Source organism: Brienomyrus brachyistius, unplaced genomic scaffold, assembly GCF_023856365.1.
Source record: "Brienomyrus brachyistius isolate T26 unplaced genomic scaffold, BBRACH_0.4 scaffold40, whole genome shotgun sequence".
Lineage (NCBI taxonomy): Eukaryota > Metazoa > Chordata > Actinopteri > Osteoglossiformes > Mormyridae > Brienomyrus > Brienomyrus brachyistius.
In genome coordinates this window covers 2,249,840-2,274,309 of record NW_026042315.1, presented here as the reverse complement: position 1 = coordinate 2,274,309, position 24,470 = coordinate 2,249,840, and the positions used below count along the sequence as shown (strand labels likewise).

At 40.3% G+C, this 24,470-nt stretch overlaps 3 protein-coding genes across 3 annotated transcripts in view; 1 reads left to right on the top strand and 2 right to left on the bottom strand.

The window, feature by feature from the left end:
* The window catches only part of LOC125722562 (cytohesin-2-like), a 39,785-nt gene extending 28,187 nt beyond the window's left edge, over window positions 1-11,598 (top strand). The window contains exon 2 of the mRNA XM_048998732.1: window positions 10,442-11,598. Coding sequence (XP_048854689.1) covers window positions 10,447-11,598 — 1,152 coding nt within the window. The 5' untranslated portion in view covers window positions 10,442-10,446. The remainder of the gene's footprint in view (window positions 1-10,441) is intronic.
* Window positions 1-20,124, bottom strand: part of LOC125722597 (uncharacterized) — a 426,618-nt gene extending 406,494 nt beyond the window's left edge. Inside the window, exon 1 of the mRNA XM_048998786.1 lies at window positions 19,830-20,124. Coding sequence (XP_048854743.1) covers window positions 19,830-19,898 — 69 coding nt within the window. The 5' untranslated portion in view covers window positions 19,899-20,124. The remainder of the gene's footprint in view (window positions 1-19,829) is intronic.
* LOC125722600 (uncharacterized) overlaps window positions 1-24,470 on the bottom strand; it is a 427,015-nt gene that overhangs the window by 6,912 nt on the left and 395,633 nt on the right. The gene's annotated exons all lie outside the window — the stretch shown is intronic.

The window sequence follows — 24,470 nt, the reverse complement described above, 5'->3', positions numbered from 1 at the left end:
TTTGTTGAGAATACTATGAGCAATACTACATAAATTTGGGGGGGGGCAGTAGTGGTGGGCTTGTTTATTTATTCTACATAATTGTAAGATATAAATGCGTTAATTAGTAAAGAAGTTATGGCTAAAAGATCTTTCCATCTACACCCTGACATGTTGCTTGTTTATGTCTAATTATCGCTCCAAGATGGTGGCGCTGCTGACTCGTTGTGGAAAAGCGAGATGAGGCATCTAGGCTTTCAAATTCATGAGCACCACCATGTACTTCGTTTAAATGGGAGGTTCACCCCAAAACTATAAAAAGATATTTTAGAGGGGCCTTAATGCTATCTATTCATCAAAGTTCTGCTGGGAGTTGTTCAGGTTTGGAAATATCAGCCGTAGAAATGTCGGGCTTCTATCGAAGTACACTACTCGTATCACTGCGCATTAGACACAAGCGCGAGCTCCCTGGCAATATCTGCTGCGCAGTGATATTATTGGTGTGTGGAGTTGGGTAGAAGGAAATAGTTCGTATATTAAACTGCTCGCGACGAAGTCTGTGGATTTTCTTAACCTGTTCCTGATTTCTGGTAAGAGATATTGCTGTTGAATTTTTCAAATACGATGTTCTGGCGCTTTAAGTAGTGAAAGCAAAATTGAATCTTATTATATTGCTTATTCATTAATAAGTACCTATAACATGTATACTGCCCAATGTTTTGATTTAATAAATATTTAAAATTAATAAATATTTCAAAAATACTTCAATATTTAAAATGGTTCATGATTTTCAGGAGCTGTACAGTGGTTAGCACTGTTGCCTTACACCTTTGGGTCCCAGGTTCGAGTCTCCGCATGGGTCACATGTGTGCGGAGTTTGCATGTTCTCCCCATGTCGTCATGAGGTTTCCTCTGGGTACTTTGGTTTCCCCCCACATTCCAAAGACATGCTGAGGCTAATTGGACTTGCTAAATTGCCCGTAGGAGAGCATGTGTGAGTGAATGGTGTGTGAGTGTGCCCTGCGATGGGCTGGCCCCCCATCCTGGGTTGATTGATGGATGATTTTCAGGTCACACTGCCCCCTCAGAGCCCACCAATCAGTGACTGTCTCATAGTGTGATGTAATACACAATGTCCGCACCACCCACTTTTCAGTGAGCAGTAAAAACACACCAGCTTGTCTCAGCGGACAGCGGCTCTTATCAGATAAGGGGAAAAGGACGAGATATCAAAAGTAAAAATAAATATATCACATTTGGTTAACATCAAATGAAAACAGCCCTGCAATAATATATTGGATTCTAGGATATCACCTATTAAAAGGGTGAATCTATTCTAGCAGACCATAAAAATCCAAGTATGAACAGTGAAAATGGGCATAATAGGTCCCTATAAACGACAGGTTTCTGTCCATGGTGCTGAAAACCAGAATTGGCAGAATTCACATTACAGCGATTCCCCACTATATCGCGGATTTTCCTCCGACGCCTCACAATTCTCTGCGTATCCCGTACATTGTTTGTGGTCCGATTGTTTTCGTTTTGTTCTAAGCCCTACGATGGAAGACGTTGACCATTCAGGAGAAGGTATAACTTCTGGATGTGCTTCGGGAAGGAAAGCGTTATGCGGACGGCGTTCGCCATTATGGTTTGAATGAATCAACAGTATGCTACATGAAGAAGGATGAAAAGAATGTGTAAGAGCCATATATGTTTTAATTTTTATATATTCCATTACATATATAGAGAGAAAGTTGTGTGTGTGTATACATATTAAAAATTATTATTTTATTATTATTATTATTATTATTATGTTACTCATATCCTTAGCCCGACATTTAACATAGCCCGATATATGTGTTTTAATGAGTTTACATATGTTTAAAGCATGTGGGAGGGGTATTTTAAGGCTTAAACTTAAAAAAAAAATTATATGATCCTTCTGTATCGTGGATTTTCACCTATCGCTGATGGGTCTGGAACGCATCTACTGCGATAGGCGGAGGATCAAATTTACCTTCATGTGGAGTCTTGGCTTTTCACAATGTTTCGTTCCTGCTTATAGCTAAGGTTTTTTTTAGCCGTCGTCACTCTAAGGTTGCCCATTAATGGTTTGGAATTGGGAATGTAAAGCTGTTTTGTTAGCATGTCTGCCTTACAATTCCTTTACTGTAAGTCAAGGCCTGCTGGAACTCAATACACCCTTCATGGCGCTTGTATTTACTCTTTATTTTTTATTACATTATGTTTGAGACTAACCCCTTTATCTACCTCTCCATTCCTCCTGTTGAGCTCCATACAGAACTAGTGGAGAAAAGGGGTGCTTGGAGGGGAGACGATATCTCTGGATGCCCACTTAAGAAATATCTGCGTTACCTTCCAATACACCTTCCAAACTTAAGTGGATTGAACATGGGTGCTGTTGAATTAATAAAAAAAATACACTGTATTAAAATTATTTTGTTTATATAACATAAAATTGAACTATAAACATGAAATTTAAATCTGTTTATATATTGACAAAATAATAATTCAGAATTTTGAACCCTCATTGAACAAAATGAAACCTAATATGGACAAATGGAAAGCATTGAAATTATCCTTATGGGGGGAAGGTTAATGTTACTAAAATGGTTGTGGTGCCTCAAGTTAATTATCTCTCTATGATGCTTCCATTTAATATTCCGGAAAGGATATTTGAACAGTACGAGAGTATAGTAAAAGATTTTTGTTGGGAAAGAATAAACCTAGGATTAAAATTACTTCGCCCAGAGACAAGGGAGGTCTAGGATTGCCAGATGTTAGATTATATAGCATGTCATTTGAAATAGCCAAACTCTACTATCACTGGAAGAATGTGAATTCTGATGTGGACTGGATAGCTATCGAGAGCAATTTGGCTTCACTATTTCAACCTCTGCACATTCTGTCACAATGGGGGGACAATATAAGAAACACAAACCCGATAATATCTTTTTCGAGAAATATATGGATCAAAATACATAAGAAGCTTAAAGTATCACATGACATGCAGCCATATTCCTCAATTTGGCACAATCCTCAAATACAAATAGTAAAAAGTATGGAAACAATGGCAACCCAAAGGGGTGAAAACTCTCTGGGATTTATTCGTAAATGGGATGTTTATGTCATAATCAGACTTAAAGAGTAAGTATGATGTAGGAGGAGGAGGGAGTTTTTGGAAGTTTTTGCAACTGAGGCATTGAGTCACGAGTGTTAAAATGCAGAAGATGAATGGTCAAGAATACTTTCTAGAGTGGGGAAATATTTTAGGGAAGTAAAAGGTAAATTTATTCAGTATAAAATTATACACAGATAGTACTGGACACTAGTTAGACTAAATAGAACTGGACTAATTAATACTGATCAGTGTTGGAATTTTAGAAGGCAGATGGGGGTTTATTTACACATGCTGTGGCAGTGCTCTCAGGTATATCCATTTTGGGGTAGAGTTCTTGGTCTCCTGGACAAATGGCTAGGCTTTACTTTACCCCGCAAACCCGACTCTCTCTGCTAGGAGATAGAGTGGAATTGCCAAAGGTGAATAATAAACAGTTTAAGGCTGTGATGGTGGGACTCAACTGCCATGAGGGTAATATTAAGGCATTTGAAATCCTCAACAATCCCCAATATAAAGGAATGGACCAATGAGATGATTAAGGCAGCTTCATATGAAAAAATGTTGGACAGACTAAATGGGAAACGAGGTATAATGAAAATGTGGGAATGTTTCTAGGGCCATGTTTTTGAAGGATAAATGGCTGGGAGGTTGAACTAGTGATTGGTCATATTGTTTTATAAATGTGAATGGCTGAAGTGTATTATATGAGAGTGCTGTAACTTTTTGGTTTGAAAAATAAGAAAAATTTGAATTACAAAATAAAATGTTCTTAGAACGGCATGGTGGTGCAGTGGTTAGCACTGTTGCCTCACACCTCTGGGACCCGGGTTCGAGTCTCCGCCTGGGTAACATGTGTGTGGAGTTTGCATGTTCTCCCCATGTCGTCGTGGGGTTTCCTCCGGGTACTCCGGTTTCCCCCCACAGTCCAAAAAACATGCTGAGGCTAATTGGAGTCGCTAAATTGCCCATAGGTGTGCATGTGTGAGTGACTGGTGTGTGAGTGTGCCCTGCGATGGGCTGGCCCCCCATCCTGGTTTGTTCCCTGCCTCGTGCCCATTGATTCCGGGATAGGCTCCGGACCCCCCGCGACCCAATAGGATAAGCGGTTTGGATAATGGATGGATGGATGGATGTTCTTAGAAAGTAATTTCATGTAACCACTAGTCTTAAAATTAATTACATCCAACAGTACATTTTTTAGTGTAGGTAAGTAGATGGATCGATAAAATTAAATAATTATTACAAATCACAAATAACTATTACAGTCATGGCCAAAAATATTGGCACTTGTGTCAAAAAACACACCCCTTCTCCTAGAAAATTGTTGCAATTACAGATGCTTTGGCATTGTCATTAATTTCTCTTGTTGGCACTTGAAGAAAACAAAAAGAGGAAGAAGGAAAAACAGGAATCGGAGACATTCCACGCCAAAGGGCACCTGCCCTTCTCATATTGTCTCAAAAACCCAAAGCCAGTCAGAGTGGTCTGGGGGTGATTGTACACCCAAATAGGCCATTTGATCCATGTTGGTCTTAGTCTTTCTCATGATGGTGGGTAAATCTGGGGTGGCTCTTGTGGTTCTCATATGAGGTCTTTGGTGCACATTAAGTGAGGCAGATACAGGCCACCCATTGTGTACCTCTGTGCCATTTAAATGGGCTTGCAATCTGAAGAGGTGTGAGGTCACAGTGATTTAACACTGACCCACTTTTTCTCATGGCCTTGAGCCAGGTCATGACAATATCTTGTGCAGCACTAATGACGTAATGGCATCTGCTCATGTTATCTCATAACTTGAAGCTGTTTGTGCAGCACAACCCACACGGCACCAACAAGACATTGAGAACAATCCCAGCAGCCCTCGGCTCTCTTACCCAATGCTGTTATAAGGGGACCAAACTTCTTTAAATTTCGCTTCCACAGTGGCTTTTGAAAAAAATAAGCAAATCACGCAATGCTATTGAAATTTTTAAAACATAGAGATTAACAGTCAGATATGTTTTGTGATTTTAAATGATGAAGTAATATATTGGATATAACATGAATGTATTTCTTATTTCTTTTTTTTGGGGTTTTCTGTGGTGAGAAATGAAAGCTACAGGCATGTAAATATTGCTTCCTGTAGTAACTTGTAAAATGTTCCTCATTGTTAACAATCACATTACATGTGAAGGTGTCAGTCAGTGGAAACGCATAGTGAGGCACGCTGGCCAACCATTGTATTCATTCAGGACCAGCCCATCAAGTAAAGGTTTCAGCACCACGGACAGTGACCTGTGTTAAACTGACCTCAGGTTCCTACATTGGCTCTATGGAATTTTCTGTAAATAATGAAATGCCACTGGCCCCCTACATGCGGAAATGTTTCCCCCTCCCCCAGACTTCTTCAGAGAGCTTTGGAGGACATTGTCTGCACGCTACCAGAGGCAACTAAGAATGTGCTTGAGTTGGGAGGAGGCAGTAGTCCCCATTTTTCCCTCCTGCTGTAGAGGGTCATCGGGAGGAGGTGGGTTTGCTGCTCTCTTTCGTGTCTCCTCAGCAGGTGGCTCTTAGAGATTTGTCTGAGAAAGGTCTGTTCCAGGCTTGTGTTAAAGTGCTGCATTTTCGGGCACTGAGTGGACTGGCAGATTCTAGGTGGTCAGGTTTGTTGAGGCCTGGATCTTCCCCGCGGGGATGTTGGAGGTCCCTGTACAAGCCCCCCATTGAGAAGCACACGGTGGATCTTCAGTGGCAGATTGTGCACGGGGCAGTGGCCACAAACAGACAGGTGATGCACATTGATTCCACAGGGTGGCAATTGGTTTTCTTAGCTAATCTGTTTCTTTAAAACAAAGAAATGGATTGTTTACTTGTGTCTTTTATTCTACATCATAGATAATGCGAACCTTCATATAAGTAAGAGGTAATATTTTGCTCAGTATCAGTTCAAGTTCAAATACTTCAGGTTTTTTATTTGACAAAACACATAAAATTGTTCAAATACTTCAGGTTTTTTATTTGACAAAACACATAAAATTGTCATGCAAAGTCATTGATTTATTTTTAAAACTATTGCACTGTGATACATTTAACATCATATTTTCAGTTCTGCCAAATCTTTTATTGACAGCTTAGTGGTTTTCTAATGGCTTGTGGTGTCACATGGTGGTCGAAAATGATATTACAGGCTTTTGTTGAAATTACCTTAAAATTCATCTGGAATGTATTGATTTATGCCATAATTAATGATGCAAATTAACACAGATGGGGCCATTTTGACCCCATTTTGATGTTTTTGAAGAGGTAGACGGTCCAGTTGGCTGTATTAGTCAGTCTGCTAAGAAACATAGTGCCAACAAGCCCATGGCCCCTTTTCATGTAAAATTTCATACAGGAGGCTGTTTGTGCAGTTTAGTGCCTTTGTTAGCCTCGGCTCCTGTAAATCATATAAGCACACCCACCACACCCCCAGGAGCATTCCGCGTGCCCCCACCGGCCAACCTGCTTGTCCCCCCCAACCCACAGACCGTCTGTAGTTCTGAAATTTATCCACATGGCTGCTGACCAAGTCTAAGGTAAAATTTCATAAATGAAATTTTCAGTAAAATACATTTTTTTCCTCTAATCTGGGAGACAGTGCAGAATTATTGGAGTCGGTCCTAACTCTGTCTTGAATATGTACCCAGCAGGCACCTAGGACTCGTATCTCCCTCTGAGAATCTCTTCTAATGCACTCAGCAGCAGAAATTCTCCATCCTAGATGAGCCTGCAAAGTTCTGTAGAAGTTAAATATACTTTAGTCAAATAAAGAATGAGACAATTTACTTAAAGCATGATATAGTTCATATTGCTCTTCAGGCTTCGTGATAAAATATTAAAATTATGGAGTACAAAGTTGTACATGCAAAGAATACAATGCAGAGTGGCAGAGCGCCTGGCCCAGAGGGTTTAATGGAATTTATCTTAATGTCTTTATTCTATTTTACTTTAATTTTTACCATATAATTCATTGTATTGTTCTTTCGATTTTATTTCTATTTTATTTTTGCTAATACACCGGATCTGAGTGCCTCATTTTGTTCCCTTCATGTAGAACACGTTTTGTAATGACAATAAAACATCCTTATCCTCATCTAAATCACACTGTCTAACTACTAACCTGTTTAAATAATATAATTGGATCTCAAAGGTTAATTGTCACTCAATTACCCCCTCAGCCCAACAGTACCACAAACACCGGAAATTTTCTCCTAAGTTGTTTTCCCTGCCTGGAACAATACCACAGCAGTCACATGGACTGATGTTTCAAAACATTTCAGAAACCTTGCATTGAAACTTGAGGTCTTTAGGAGGGATCAGTCCGGGGTGGCAAAGTTGCCACCACAAAGGTTTTTGATTAAGGGATTCATGATGCCAGGTAGCCATCTTTCACAAGCTGGTGGGCTGTGCCACTGATGCCTTTGCTTGGGTTTTATATGTCTGTCCTGGTTTGTGTTCTTGCCACTTCAGGTTCCCTGGTTTTGGTCTACATTCCTCGGTCCTCTGCTGTGGAGTCTACCTTCTGCTTCACCTCATTCTGGAGCCGCCCATCCAGTCAGCGGCCCATGTCCCCCTGGTTCCCTGTTTCCTGAGGTTAGTCTGCTAGTCTCCGGGGCCAGGGGGCAGAAATCTGCCATGTTGGATGGGTGGCCCAGGTTGGGGTGCTCCATCATAGACTGGTACATGAAGGATTATAAATGGTTTTTAACCAGTATGTACCGAGTGTGCATCGTGACGAAAAGAATGTCATGGGAACATTTAGGACTGACTGCAGTATTAGTTCAAAGCATGATTGTGTTTTTCTTAATTTTTATTGATTTATTTTTGGATTATTAATTTTTTAAAGTAACTTCATTCAGTTAAAAGGGGTTTGTCCATTTGCTTTAGCAGAAGTTCGTGTAAGTATGATGTTCATCTTCCTTTTTCATAGTCTAGTCTTTGCCAAGTTTTATGCTTATTTCCCCTGATTAAGTTAATCTGACGTGTGTTTAGGAGGGTCATACAGGCTTTTTGTTTGTAATGGAAGCACAGGGTCTGTACTTGAAGCTTATTTGCCATGTTAAAGGAAGCGTTTTACCTTCCTCTCTAATCTCTTTTTTTCTTGGCTCTCACTGCAGTCTCCTCTATGCCAGGGTTTCTCAACCCAGTCCTTGGACCCCACTGCAAAGATCCACAGTTTTGCTCTGTCCAAGCTCTCAGCACAGCAGTAAAAGGTGACTGTTTGGTTCATGCATGCAGGGATCTGGGACAGAGCAAAAACGTGGAGCTGTCTGGTGGGCTGAGGAATGAGTTTAGAAATGCTGCTGTATGAAGTATTAAACCATTTGACCGGTTGGATAAATGTTAAAATGTTTTCTCAAAATATAAAAAGAGATAATCTTCTGTTTTGCGTCTCATTACAAGCAAACTTGTTTTTTGTTTTTATGTCACTCTAGTATTTGATATCTAATTTTCAGTCTTCTGGCAATATAATGTGGTGAATGGTGAAAGACTTCCAGCAGGGGCTCCGGTTTCCTCCCACAGTCCAAAAGTGCGCAGGGTAGGTTAATTGGCAAATCTGAGTTGTGAGTGTTTGCGCCCTGCAGAGTGTTGACTCCTGCCCAGGGTTGGTTCCTGCCTACGCCTGTTGTTCCAAGGACAGGCTCCGGTCCCCCCCGCGACCTCAGTTTGGCTTGCTGTCTCCCCGCTTGGTTTTCTTTGGTTTACGTCTTCACTAGCCCCCTCGTTGCTTTGACTTGTGTGTAAGTTATGTATGTGTGATTGTATTGCTGCATAGGGAGTGACTGCTATTTTGTTTTGCAAGTGTGTGTTGGACTCTGTTTATTTGGTCAGGGAGTGAGGTGGAGTGTTTGTCTTTTGGTTTCCTTTTCTTTTGCACTTAGGTGAGATTAGCTGTGGGTCGCACTTGATAGTTGGGGATTTTGTTTGTTATTTTGGCTGTGGTCAGTCCCAAAGTCTTTTGCACTGGGTTATTTGTTCAGTGTCAGTATTATACATGGAAAAAAAATGAAAATACAAAAATATCCCTTTGTCCACTGGTGTTCCCTTCTTGCCCTCACCCTGTTTGTCCCTTTATCCCATTCCACTTTCCCGTGAATACTGTTACACTCCAACCCTAGACAGGATATCAAAACAGCATCTTACCTATCGTTTTAAAAGAGATGAGGGATATTAATCATTGACCTTTATCTTTGCTATTTCAGAAATCCGTATCTGCTACCTTGTGACTGAAAGTATACACTGTAAAAAAAAGGCAAAATGTGTCACAGTTTTAAACCATTTTATATCAGCCAATTTGACTACAGTATAATTATTTTTTTCCTCTTATGTTAAATGACAGAAAAGTTTTCATCAAAACTACATTGCATAACTGGCATCGTAGTACTGATTAGCACCGATTCAGACATCCCGATGAACAAATATGAAATTCATTTAAACTGTGGTACCTTAAATCCGTCAAGTTACCCCGATAAGCCAGTAACCCTGATTCGTAGTACAGGCCACTGATCACAAGCACTCGGTGTAAACGTATTGTTTAACCGGCGCTGTTGCATTACCAGGGTGAGAGCTTGACTTGTTGGTTAGCTATAAAAACAAACGTTAGTGCAACTCCACGTTAATGGTGCGGTCATCATGGCTTATAAATGCTTATTATCGTTCATCATTGTTTCTGTCAGTAACGATAACATAAACACGGGTAGGCACCAGGAGAACATCATTGGCTCTTGCATCGATTACTTTTCCCGTAACACCCTTTAGATTGTTTCCCTGAAGGGCAGCAAACCGACAATTTCGGTGTGATTGAGCTGATCACGTGTGCATGGGGAGGGAATGCGGACCACATGACCTTCCCGGCGAGCTCAGCGCATCCAGCATCGCTTCGCAAATACAATCAAAATGTTTTATCTTTATTCACACTTTCTATCTTTATTCATTATCTCTACGATCTCACTGCTAGACGAATGCCTGGCATTCAGAGCATTCTTTATTAGCCATTTGCCTTTGGATGCAGTTTATTTGCATGCCCCAAAGCTTCCAGGCATCAGTAATTGCTTCCCATGTTACTCCGGTCCTGGGGTCTTCTGTAACTGCCCTTTGGGATTACATATATTCAGCATATGCTTTTGTCCGAAGTGAGGAGAGTTTGGGGTCAGAGCACTTGGGTCTAAGGGACTTGCTCAAGGGCTTAACAATGTTACGATTACTCTGCCATGGGAGTTGAACCAACAACCAAACTGGCAGAGATGGCCAACCTGCTGAGCTCCACACCCGCTGACGATCTCCTTTTCCTGTCTGCTGCAGTCTCCATGGACCTGAGTCCAGAGAAGCACTCTGATCTTGAGGACATCCGGCTGAGGAAAGGAGCCCTTCTGCTGGAGATCCAGAGGCTGCGGGAGGCGCTGAGAGAGGCCCTCATGGAAGTGGAGGTCCTTGAATCCAGCACCAAACGCAGCCAAATCTTAGAAAAGAATAGGCATGTCGCCATGGGAAGAAAGAAATTCAACATGGACCCTAAGAAGGGTATCCTGTTCATGGTACAAAACAATCTTCTCCGGCACACGTCTGAGGACATCGCCCAGCTCCTATACAAGGGAGAGGGGCTGAACAAAACAGCCATTGGGGATTACCTGGGTGAGAGAGACGACTTCAATATCCAAGTCCTCCAAACATTTCTTGGGCTTCATGAATTCGCAGGGTTCAACCTGGTACAGGCTCTCAGGCAGTTCCTCTGGAGTTTCCGTCTGCCAGGAGAAGCACAAAAGATTGACAGGATGATGGAGGCCTTTGCGCAGAGGTACTGTCAATGTAATCCTGGAGTCTTCCAGAACATTGACACCTGCTATGTACTTTCATTTTCCATAATCATGCTAAACACTAGCCTTTATAATCCAAATGTGAGAGACAAGCCCAGTGTGGACAGGTTCATCTCCATGAATCGAGGAATCAATGATGGAGGCAACCTGCCAGATGATCTCCTCCGAAATCTTTATAAGAGCATAAAGAATGAGCCATTCAAGATTCCTGAAGACAATGGGAACAATGCCTTCTTCAACCCTGACAGAGAGGGTTGGCTCTTCAAAATGGGAGGAGGACGGGTGAAAACATGGAAAAGGAGGTGGTTCATCCTGATGGATAACTGCCTTTACTACTTTAAACATACTACGGATAAGAAACCCAGGGTGATCATTCCGCTGGAGAATCTGAGCATCCGTGAGGTGAAGGATCTCAGGAAGCCTAACTGCTTTGAACTGTACATCCCTAACAACAGCAGACAGCTGATGAAAGCCTGCAAAACGGAGGCGGACGGCCGCCTGGGAGAGGGAAATCATGTGGTGTACCGCATCTCGGCGCCAACCCCTGAGGAGAAGGACAAGTGGATACAGAGCATCACTGCTGCTGTGAGCACTGACCCTTTTTATGAGATGCTGTCAGTAAGAAAAAAACGGCTGAATAAATAAGTAACGATAAAGACTGTGTGAATATGGTTGGATGTGCTATTGCAGAAAGTATTTATTTCAGAACAAGGAACTTTGCACAAAGTAATGTTTAACCTTAAGGTAGCATGACCGAATACCAGGTTTTGTTTTGATGCGACTTATTGTTCACTACAGATTTTATCATCGAAATGCCCTGTCCTTTTTTTGTATAAATGTGAAATTAAATGTTATTTGCACTGTATTGCTGATCTTTATGTCAGAGAACCTTTTTTTCTGAGAATCCACACTGCTGTAAATTTGCATCAACATGATTGGGATTGGGATGGAAAAATTATTTTCCATCTTAACCCATATTCTAAGCATATTGATTTCTCTTGTAAATTTTACTTTTATAGCAGTATGATTTAAGACACTAACAGCAATTCATTTTTCAACCAGTAATTGTTAATGTGATAGGAATTGCATTCAACAGCAAATGCGTTCAACTTAACCAAATGTATAAATCTTACATATTCTGATGATTCGACATTCCCCCGACGTCTGTGTGATGTATTTCAGCAACAACACGCAGTTAATGAGATCACTATGCGGAATTTAGCCGACTGTTATTTTACTGATTAGGATATATCACCCATGATTGGGGTATACTATATATCAAGGGTCAGCAACCTTTTTGAAACTGAGAGCTACTTCACGGGTACTGAGCCATACAAAGGCTACCAGAACAGACTTTACCTAAACTTATCTAAACTTCATGTAGAATAAACACGTTTTAAATGCTTTTTTGGATATTGTCATTTTCAAATCTATATAAATACAAATGTGATTAAAGAAGAATAGCAACAAGATAAAATTAAATTTTAGTCGCTGCACACTGGTGAGTTGTGGTATTTTTAGAACAGGTCCGTGGGTGACTCATGTGGTTCTTGGGGGCATCCTGGTGCCAGTGGGCACCATGGTGGTGACCCCTGTTCTAAATGGTATGTAGGGTATGCAAACTACACCAACGCTTCTGATGTAGCTACATTTAGGCTTATAGTGGAATAATATAGTGGAAGATTCCTTGCGTGAGTGTCTGAGAGCGTGAAAGTCATGCCAGATGCATGGTAGTCGGCAGCCCTGCTTTCCGTGTGCATCTGTCTCTTACTTTAGGTGGCTAGAGATTCAGCATTACTCAGGATTAGGAGCCACTTGCACTGATAATAATTAGTTTCTTTTTCCCCTTGCAGTCTGCTGCTGTATAACATTATGAAATCAGCCCAAAAATCCGCAACCCATGACCTAATATTTACCCGAAACTATGTTTTCAAAATAGCACAATTGGGCATGAACCCCGCGGACCTGGAAACTCTGCTGAGCATTGAGAATCAGTGTGCAAAGGCTCTTAATTTGGATATGTTTGTGAAACGTTCTGCTGCACAGCACAACAAAGAAAAACAACTGGTCAGTGATAATGAAAAGTACAATCAGCATTGTTTTAACCATGAGAGTCCAAATGCTTAGATAAATTGTCACCTTTTCAGTGGAAGTATGCTCCTGAGCTCCACGATTCTGAATGATAGTCGGTTTCTCACTGAACCTCCATGCCACTCTGTTAAAATCTCTTGCCACCCCATGTAAAATTTTCTAGATCCACCACTGTGCCAGAGCTAAGACTTAAGAATCTTGAGTATTATTTCAACATAAACTTTGCTTGGGTGCTTCATACTTTAAATTAAATATAAATTATGGCAACGTGCAAAACTATTAAGCAAAATGCAACGTATTTGTTTTTCATTTACGTAATTATATATGTTGATTATGATTCTTTTTAGTTCCACAGTACATGCAGATACTACAATCCAAGCATGCACTCTTAGGTTAATTGCTATCAGTTTATATAAAGATTTCCCATTCGGCGCCTGTTACAGAAATTTCAGTCAGAGACTATCTTCTGATATAGAAAGAATGTTTACATTTTTTTTGGCCGTGGAATAGTTTTTCAGTGCTGCATGTAGTTTCTCTTTATTGTTTGAATAGGGCACAATTATAATTATACTACATTTATTATAATTATATAATTATATTATATTATAATTATTATATATATCATTATATTAGGGTGCCCCTCGCAGAAGGTAAATTTAATCTTATTTAATAAAATTTTTTATATAGCTTCAGATCACAGCAGAAGTCATTTACTGTAAGGTTACCTTTACTATACAAGATATAACAGCTCCAAAAGTTCTTCATTTGGTACAGAAAACATACGCCTGACAGATGGTGAAGTTTATTTCGTCTTTATTCTTCTAGACACCATGAAAAACTATAAAATAAACATATTATTAAATTCCTGCATTACATTTCATCTTACAAGACATTCTAAAAGATCCATGATATTACCGCTAAACAGCGGCTCATACATCACCGCAATTCCACTTTTCAATACAAGACAACAAGTAAATACAATAAATATAAATTACCGTTTGCGCCTTCTGACAAAATGCTTAGGAGTTATTACAGATCCTGCCGTGACAAGCCGACAAACCACAAGTTGACTCCATGAATCTCCCAGCATGCATTTACTCCTACCCTATTCCGTCACATGACCATGTATTCAAGGGTTAACACGGATCAATTAAATAGTCAGCAGAGGGCACTGGCATACATTTCACAGTATACATTCTATATTAAATCAAACCAGCAAAAGGTGATTATAAAATAACCGTCTTAGTGACAGTTACAGAGTGGCGTAGTCACCCTTTCGCTCTATAGCGCCCCCTACCCCTACTACGATTATAATTATAACAATTGCCTCATGTGCAGTTGCGTTGGCTAAGTTACCTGGAGATGTTATTAGCTGCACATTCTCCTAGAAACTAACAACGGTGCTCATTCAGGTATATTTATATTGGTCAGAAAGCCCATGTAAAGTCTGATATAGTGCTGAATGTGTTATTTTATAGACAGTAATAGGTTTAATTAATTTTATATTCCATTACTGTAGAAAGCTATACTTTCTTACTTAAGGTATTTTGCATTATTAATGTGTGATTTAAATGAAGGTAGTTTTATTACAGTCAGCTTTTATTCACAGTGTCATCATGAAGAGGAAGTGTGACAATCGTGAGTTTTTGGGCAACCACAGAAAAGCAGGAAAGTAAGTAGAGACAGTGAGATAATTAGTGCCAGTCAGATGATAGACGTATACAGTATGTGAGTCAAGGGTTCTTCATATATTAATCATCCCATTCAGATAACAAATCCTGAGAGATCCATTCCTGAGCATCATGCCAAGAAACACCACTTGTTTACTGATAACTGCTTTCATGTAGACTCTGCTGTGCTGAGAGTAAAGATGAAGAGGGAGAGACAGCAAGAGGCTGCTGACAGCAGAGAATGCAGGTGACATGGAGGGGAGTGAGAAAAGGAGCAAATATTGATGGTTAAGAGTGAATAATGACGTTACAGTAGCCTGATCCTGATGTTAGTTTAATATGCTTCTTAGTTTGGCTTGTGGTGTGTATTTCAGATATGGCATTTAAGCAGGGAGACTGAGTGTGAGTCAATGACAGAGAGAGAGAGAGAGAGAGAGAGAGAAGACAGGCAGGTGAAGATGAAGGTGTATTAGGGAGGAGGGGGGAGGAGCTTGGACCTTCACCAAATCAGCCAAATGTAAATGTCACGTCTATCAAACAGGAGACCCTGCTTTCAGGAGAAATGGTTTAAAGATCACACTGGGCTCCCTTACAGCCCCCCCCCCCCCCCCCCCTCGTCTTAAGGGGGGTTCTTTGTTTCTACTGTGCAAAATAATTTGTAACACAAATGTCTAAACTGGCATGAAAGACACATTCAGCTCTTGTGAAGACTGGCATGTGAAACTGGAAAAGGCACTGGGGAAATTCAGTGCACATAAAGACAGGCAGTGCCACAGATTAGCACTGATGACATGGATTCAGAAGATCAATCCTGTTAATATTCAACCTTCAGATGAGCTGGAAAGAGCAGCAGCAAGTGAGGAAAAATCTTCTGAAGTTAAGTACTTGGCACGGCAAGGCCTGGCTTTTCGAGGTGTTGGTAAGGAGAGTGGGAATTTCAAGCAGCTTCTAATGCAAACAGCAGAGGGCGATGCAGAGCTGACCATGTGGCTGAAAGGTCACTTTGATTTCACCAGTGCTGTTTAACTGTAACGCCTGTTCCTGGGTTGCCCTCAGTCCTTGTTATTGGTTATGATTCTCACTGTCCTGCACTGTGTCTTGTTAGCTGTGTATTTAAGTGCCTGTTCTGCTTCTGTTCTTTGATGGTTCATTATAGCTGTATGTTGTATGTATGTATATAGTTCTCTAGTTGTGTTTATTCCATCATTTAGTTCATTCCTGGACATTTGCTGTTTATTTTGGATCCATCCTGATCCTATTGGTTTTGATGTGTGTTGTAATAAACCCTATTTTTCCAGCCGTGTCATGCACTGCCGCAACCAGAAGAGGGCAGAAGATATGGCACAAAAACAAAGGAAGAAGCCTAACTTTAAAAAGAACAAAAAACATCAAGACTCATCCAGCATGGGGTGGTGAGTTAAGGAATAACACAAACAATCAAAGAATAAGCAAACAAATGAGAGAAAAGATGCAGAGATGACTGAGAAGCAGGGGATGACTGGAGAAGAGATGACAGGACCAGAAGACAAGAGGGATACAGGGAGAGCGGAGAAGACAGTATAACTGAAGAATGGGAGAAGAGGAGAGACCACAGAGGAAGGAGAACATAGATGACTGGAGGGGAGGGAATATAGGAGCAACAGAGAGAAGGAGGAAGTGCTGCGGAGGAGAAGACAGGATAAGAGGGGAAAATGTGAGCAGAGAAGGACAAACACCCCCACTGCCCAGCAAAGTGCACTTGTAAGTAAACCACAATTTTAGCCTTGGGCTCAATATCTGGACTTGTCTCTGTGTAGCAATGCATAGAATCCTTGACACTGGCTATGACTGTACTGTATTAGTCCTAAACCTGCCATTATAGTGTAAGGAGAAAAGATTTTTTTTTAAATAAATAATTTTAGAAAAAGGTAGAGCGATGTAGCCCCAGGAGAAGTACCCCCCCCCCCCCCTAAAGCCCTGTTTGTTCCTTTCTAGCTACCAGATGAAACTCACAATGCACCCCAACGCCACCTAACTTCTCTTCCACATGATGCACCTTATTTACCCTCTGAATCCTGTCTATTATTGAGCGTTTTTCTATCCATTTGATTATAAGCTTATTACACTGTATGTACATTAGTCATCCACATATGCTGTACGGCTTTGTTTTCCGGACAGTCTGGGCTACTCAGATATGTCATAATTCGATTTGTAAATGCTGACAGTCTTGATATTATCCTTCTTATCAGGAAAAACTACTTCTGCATATAGATATTTCTCAATTTTTAGTCTCGTCTAATATAAAAATTGGCAGGTAGTACAAATATAATCTTATAAATGCTGAGATTAGAGTATCTGCGATGCAGGAATGCAGGGGTTTCATTGGGGCCCTTTCTATGGCTTAGTACTGTGAAGAAATACATGGTTAGTGCCAGGCGCAAATGAATATCTTTGATTTTGCATCCATGTGGTAACTTGTTGAAGTTGTCTGATAGTCAGTAATACATGGTTTAATTATTATGATTGTTTATTTATTACTTTATAACATCTAAAAGAAACTGAAATAGGAAAGCTTATTTTAATTTATGGTCCACTGGATAAACACAGACATTACAGACGGTTTTAGAGTCTAATGCTGAATGTTTTTTGCGATCATTTTTCTGCCTGCATATGCTGTGATTGGTGCAGTGAAATTTGAGAATGTGTTTGTGGTCAGTATCATAGCCTCAGACAACAAACCAATGCTGTAGTGTGTCACTGTGTTTACATGTGAGAGGGGTTCCAGTTACATAATGAACTCGTTCTAATTGTTTTGACGGAGCTCGACAAACCTAAAAAATAAATGCTGGTTTTATCAAAAACTATGTCATATAGCTATATTTCAGATTTATTACAGCTAAACACATCTCGGAGCTCCGAGGAACCTCCTTCTCCCTACATTTCCCTCCTTCACACTCTTCCCTCAAATACTGTTACATTTGTCTTTTTTCCACACTCACACCCTATCTTGATCATACTCTGACTACATGGCATCCATATGCAGGGCAAACTATTTTACAGTCTTATCTAGTATAATAGGACATGAACATTGAATTTGATAGTTATCTTTTATTTACACATTAGGACACAACGCATGAACATGAAGGGATCGTTTGCATTTGCAACCAACACCTCCGCAAACCCCCCTGCGGAATACTGGCCGCGGACAGGGGTGGGAATCCCCAAGCTGGAAGACTGTACTGCGTCATGTTAACATTAGCTAGCTAGTTAGCATGGATACAGAGTGCACCGGGCTAAAACTATAAAGGACGTAAGGTGTGTGATATAGTAAAACACTTACTAACTGGTAATGCACGTTAGCATTACGTTAAATGACAACTTTACCTGTTACTTACCAGAATAGCCTCCTACATGTGCGACGAATGACAGCAGGCAGGCTGCGTGTTTTTCAGAAACACACCGGAGTTAAACTTACGCCGCATTATTTACTGGCACTTCTAACACCAACATTTGCAGCCGTTAACTCATATGTGGTAGTAACACTGAAATTACTTTCTCTGCGTCAAAATAAGGCAACACTGTGATTTTGATACTTTATCATTTATACTTAACTGTACCTTCCTCCCATTCCTCCGTCTCTGCTTATTGACATTTAGGAGAGTGACAGATATAAATTAACGATTCAAAATTATCAAACAAAGACAGACACAACACTGAAAAGATGACAAAGACACAGTTTGAAAAGTAAATATGTTTTATTGCAAATCTCTTATCTTAACATAGCCTACCTTATCATATGTTAACTTAACCCATCTTATATTTTAACTTAGCCTATCATCATATTTTAACTTAGCCTATCTTATCATATGTTAACTTAGCCTATCATATTTTATCTTAGCCTATCTTGTCATATCTTAACTTAACCTATCTTATTATATTTTAACTTAGCCTATCTTATCTTATTATATTTCAACTTAGCTTATATTAATATATTTCGTCTTAGCCTATCTTATATTTTAACTCAGCATATCTTATCCTATCGTATCTTATAGCTACATTAACACTTAAACAGTATCACTTTCCGTTGGGTCCCGCGGGATCCCAGTCCCAATGCAGGGCTCTAACACGGGTATTCTAAGAAAAAGAAAATAAACACTTTACTTAACTTTACTTAAAGCAGTCATATAACTAATAAATAAATAAATACCCAATTAATGCCTTATGAATCATTTATAAAAGTATTAAAAACACGGCTGTAAATACTTATACAAAGGCATAACACATTATAGCTATCTTGATAATGCATTATGAATGCTCTGATCTATATATACACAATAAATATCTTCATAATACATTATATCGGCCATTAATCCATAATAAACATGGCTATAATGTGTTATGCTTTTTTTTCTTCAATATTTATACCCATGTCTATAATATATTTATGGATGCATTACAGTGCATTGTGAAGGTGTCAATAATGCAGTTATATTACTACTTTAAGTCATTTGTAAACCTGAATTCACAACCTTATAATTTCTGCCTCTTGCTACTTCTTCTGAAGGGCAGGGGACAGCAGAAGAAGCACCACTTCATCTTCTTCTTCTTGTGGCTCTTCTCAGTATCATCTTCAGAAAGATCTTCGGCATTCACATGGAATGATACTTCTTCTTCACTGTAGATCTTCTCGGCAGCATCGGCATCTTCTTTTGTTTTATCTGTCTTCATCACTTCAGTCTCGTCCTCTTCCTCAGGTCCTTCTTCTGGTATAGTCAGTAGCTGTGATCTGTCTTCAGATGCCACCATACACTGAAACCTGACCAGTGTGGTAGCATCAGCATCTTCTGCCTGCTGGAATACCACATCAGCTTCTTCATTTTCCTCAGGTCCATCTTCCTGTAAAGTCTGCAGCCATATTCTGGCTACATATGCTGCCATGCACTGCCAACTGTCCACTGTGGCAGCATCAGTGTCTTCTGCTTCCTGAAGCTCCTCATCTGTTTCTTCATCTTCCTCAAGGTCTTCCTCCTGGATGGGTTCTAGCCAAGTTCTGCCTACTTGTGACACCACATATTCCACAGCATTCCCTGTACTTCTCCCTCCTCCTCCCTTAACCTCCTCCACATTCACTCCCACCTCACATCCATTCTCCTCACCTCCATTTAGCATATCCATCATACTAATACCAGCCTCTGTCCCCTCCATCACAACCCTGGAGGCCTTCCCCTCAAATGTTCCCCACTCTGGTACCTCCACATATTCCTCACTACTCTGCCCCCTTACCTCACCCTCCCCCCGGCTTTTCCGGTCCTTCCTGACTTTCTTTTTTTTGTTAAGGTAGCAAGTTTTATAAATTTCCCAGTCTTCAGATGAAAGGCCGTAATTACTCTGAAGACTTTGAGATGAAATACTAGTGCTGGCTAGCAGTCCATCCTTTCCCACACTCTCCCCTCCCTTACCCAAATCAGTAGACCCCCCCAATCCCCCCTTAACCCCCCCAGCCTGGACAGTGGGGAGTGTCACTGGTGAGAACTCCTCCACACCTTCTCCCCAGTTGATCACTTCATCCCACAGGTTCCAGGCTTCCCAGTGTTGGGTGTTGGTCCATCGATCAGCTCTCTCAATTCGCTCTCTGGGGAATAAACGAGAGATTAACCAGCACTTAAGAGAGATAATAAAATAAATAAAGAGCTGGAAATTCTTCAACCATACAGAAAATACAATTGTTATAATTATTATAATAAATAATTACAGGGGTCACATAGAATAAAAGAAACAGCGAGCAAGATTGCAAAAAAAATCGACTGTAAAATGCACGATACTGTAAGTGCAATAGCATATTAAACAGTAATGTCACCAAATTATAACTAGAATCAAATACGAAACAACTGTGCTCCACATCAAATAAATACCCAGATGAATACTACCAAGAACTGAGTTAACACTAACCAAGCTAAGAATATTTGAAAGTGTTAATCCTGTGTAACAATGTAAATAGATGTAATGATAAACTTAGAAGCATCTAGCCTACTCCGAAAGTAATGGCCCAAATTTTTTTTAACAATTTACCTACCACCCTGTACAGTAGGGGGTCCCAACTTCCGGTCGGTGTTCCGGTACCGTCCGCGCAGAGTATTGCACCGGGCGGCAGACAACCGGGGGTAGAGGAGCCAGCCGTCCCGTTTATTAGGGGATCGCGCCGTTTTGGAAAGAAAGCTGCCCGTATTGATGTACGGAAATACGCCATTAGCCCCGCATGTCCGTATACACCGTCAATCTCCCGCCGCTCGGCGTGGGAACCCCCAAATTATACCGCCGTCTTACCCATCCGTGACACTTTTCTACGACGGAAACCGATCCGCGGACATCGAAAGGTTGGGAAGCCCTACTAAACTAGCATGTTTGAGATGAATTTACTAACCAAATAGTCTGTCATTATTTAAATATTAGCAACCACAGTAGCAATAAAAACCACTGCACTTTAAATGACGTTAAAAAATATGTAATATTAAAAAAATATGTAATGTTTTTTATTGTATTATAGACATTTACTATTTCATTATAGTATAAAAGGCTAAATAATCGAAGTAGCACAACATCAGTTGAAGAATTCAAAGACATTTTGGAGAGCTAACAAGCTACTCACCTCTGCGCCATTTTCACTCAGAGTTTGTTGTGCTTCAAACGGTAAAGTTTGTTTACGTTGTTTCTATGGAAACTGCTCTGACTCTCCGCTTGACCGTAATATAAAGGCATGTATGCAGTAATTTTCTGATTGCAGATTTGATCCCTATGCAGTAATTGACCACTGACCTCTTGGACCCTCTGGGCTGCCTTCACCTGCATTGAGGCAGCTGTTACGTTTGCTGTCATTACATTCAGCCCAAAATATCAAAGTACAGGATTTAAGATTTGAATTAGTAACAGGACCGTGGGAAACAAAACATATATGTTATTGATCCCACGAAGAAAGTTTTCAATTTTCTCCTTCTTTCAGTTCTTAAATAACGTGTCAGTTCTTGCTCTGGTTGGTTGGGATTTACCATTTTAACATTGTAGCTGTTCCTAGGCAATACACAGACAAATTCTTTTTTTTAGGATGGAATTGTTATGTTGTAAACGATTACCTTCACGTTTCAACAAAGGTACTTGCTTTTGATATATAATTTTTTGTACATGTGTACTCTGGTCATACCCCTTGGACATTTGGATGGCATGGAAGGACAGTCACTGCTGTCACCTATACTGTCCCTGTCTGCTTTTCTCATTTAAGTGTTGATACGGCAAAAGAAGATGGACCTTTTGTAGAAATTTCCAGCCAGAGACTTGGTTCCTATATGAAGAGAATATTTTATTTTAATTCAGGCTAAGAAACTACAGAAAACCAGCTCTGCATGTGATCTCCCCTTTACTGCACAAGGAGGGCACACACATCAACAATTAGCAATGCAGCAAAATACAGATGAACAATTTCTCACAGTTTCAGAATAAATCAGATTTCTCTGTAATTCAGAGATTGTCTAAGACTAGATCATTTTCTGCACTTGAACCTAATTTCAAGATAAATGACACCTGGGTCTATTAAAAGAAGGTGATGCTGCCTGACCCACCAACCAAGGCTGGGAGGAAAGGGAGGAATACTAGTCAAAGGAAGGAAGAAAAGCAGCCCACCCTATCTCATGGTCATGGATACAAAAGTCAGGGAGTGTTACGAAGAAGACACCACACTTAAGACCATTGGTTTTATGCACTGAATTACACCAGGTAGAGTTTTTGCATTCTACCTGTGTTACGTAACATTCCTCAGCCTTCATTTGTTTCCACAGAATGCAGGACATAATTTAGGGTGCCAAACAAGACAGCGGAACTGCAGTATAGCCAATTATTTGTTTCAGTAGTTTTATAACAACTCGAACATAAAATGTTTGTTTTTCTTAGATAAAAGTCCAGTTGAAACAGACTTTATTTTTAAATGTTAGATTGGATTTAAGAGATGGAACATGTTGCTTGTGTTAATACTGCTTTGATTTTGAGGATGAAGTCTGAAGTGTAGGTGACGTGTAACAGGTTGTTATTTTACTTTTAACTTATAATTATACAAGATTCTGTTTTCCTTCTTCTGTCTAACCTGATGGGTACAATATCCTTTAAACTTTCCCATGATGCTTTTGTCCTGCATCGCCCCTCCCTCTGTCTTTTCCCCTTTATAAGGGTCCCGACCTCATTTCCTCTTCCCTTTGGTGTATTGCACACGTGGGAAGAGGTGAGGATCTAGTGGCAGGGTCCCCCGAGTTAGTAAATCAATTGTATAATTATGACCCATATATATTATATTTGATTTATTATTCATCATAAGCAGGGGATAGAAAACATGTCTATGCATAAGTATATACATTGTTTTACTTTGTGCAGAGAGAGCGAGAGGGCCAGAGCATATGAAGTTTACCCCTTTCCTTATTGTTCCCAACAGTTTCAATAAAATCCAGGAACGACAACGGCGTCTGTAATATCCCTTCCTCCTGCACCCCACACACACCTGATAACACCCCAAAACACAATGCAGAGTATAGGCAGGGAATGACCGGTTACATAGGTACACTAGTGCGGCTTGTAAATATGCCCTTAATTTATGCCTGAATATCCCTCCCATATAGTGGCTGACCACATATCACGTGAAAGACCCAGAGAGAGTGAGTGTATATATATATATATATGTATGATGTACATGTGAGAGACACCATCGGAAGTCCGGTTCAGTTCCTCAGAGGCACTACTATGGAGGCGCTTACAGTAATAAACTTGCTGACCGCAAAAACTGGCACTATGATGGAAGTTATGCAGAAGTGCAGAGTAGATGGAATAATTTTTGTACCTCAATAAGATTGTATGCCTTTTGCCTGTGTCTCCAGCCAGTGCCGGGGGTGAAACGCGCCTGCAATTATCAGTGGGATAACATTATCGTTTTTTTTATTCTGTGGAAAATGAAAGACCGATTTGCTGGCCAGATTTATTTATGAATCATAAACATGTTGTGGGCTATATAAGTAAAGTCAGGGCTCTCAAGTCTTATGCATTGACTGAGAGACACTTGCATTTCAACCAGTTCACATGTTCACACACCGCACCTTATGTTTGTCAAGCTGAGAAGTAAGGGTTAGGGTTATAATTATCAATAAATAATGTACTTCCCTGTGAAACAATGATGCTGGATGTTTATTTGCATATCATGATATGGTGCAGCCTTTTAATAGGTTTCTGTTTTTCTGTTAATCCTTCATGGTGTTGAATAAGTCAGCAAGCATAAGTCTAAGGCTAGTGAGTGACTGGTGTTTTCGGGGGAGACTCCCTAGAGCTGGAGAGAAATACCTTAAGGCACGGGATGAAAAATCCCAAATCTTCCAGGAAAAATGTCAGCATTATATGTATTTGCCACACAGAACAGAACAAAAAATTCCTTAGGGAATCACACGCCTACCATAGTCACTATACTACTCAGAACGCCTGGCAGCCACCAAATCAAACATAGGAAAAGGTCCGGATTTATAGCGTTAGAATGTGGTAGAGACTAATATCCATAACGTACCATCCTAGAACACACTGTGCTCTAAAATTTAAGCCCAATTAAAATCTGAATATTAAATGAGGAAAATAATTTGATTTGTTCTTCTATCCCAAGTTGTGGTCTAAAAGCAATAAGACCACCATCCATTATACCTGCTTTGGGGAAAATGCACTCCTGTAGCCACTAGGGGAGCTCTCACCTCTTCTGGGCCCAGC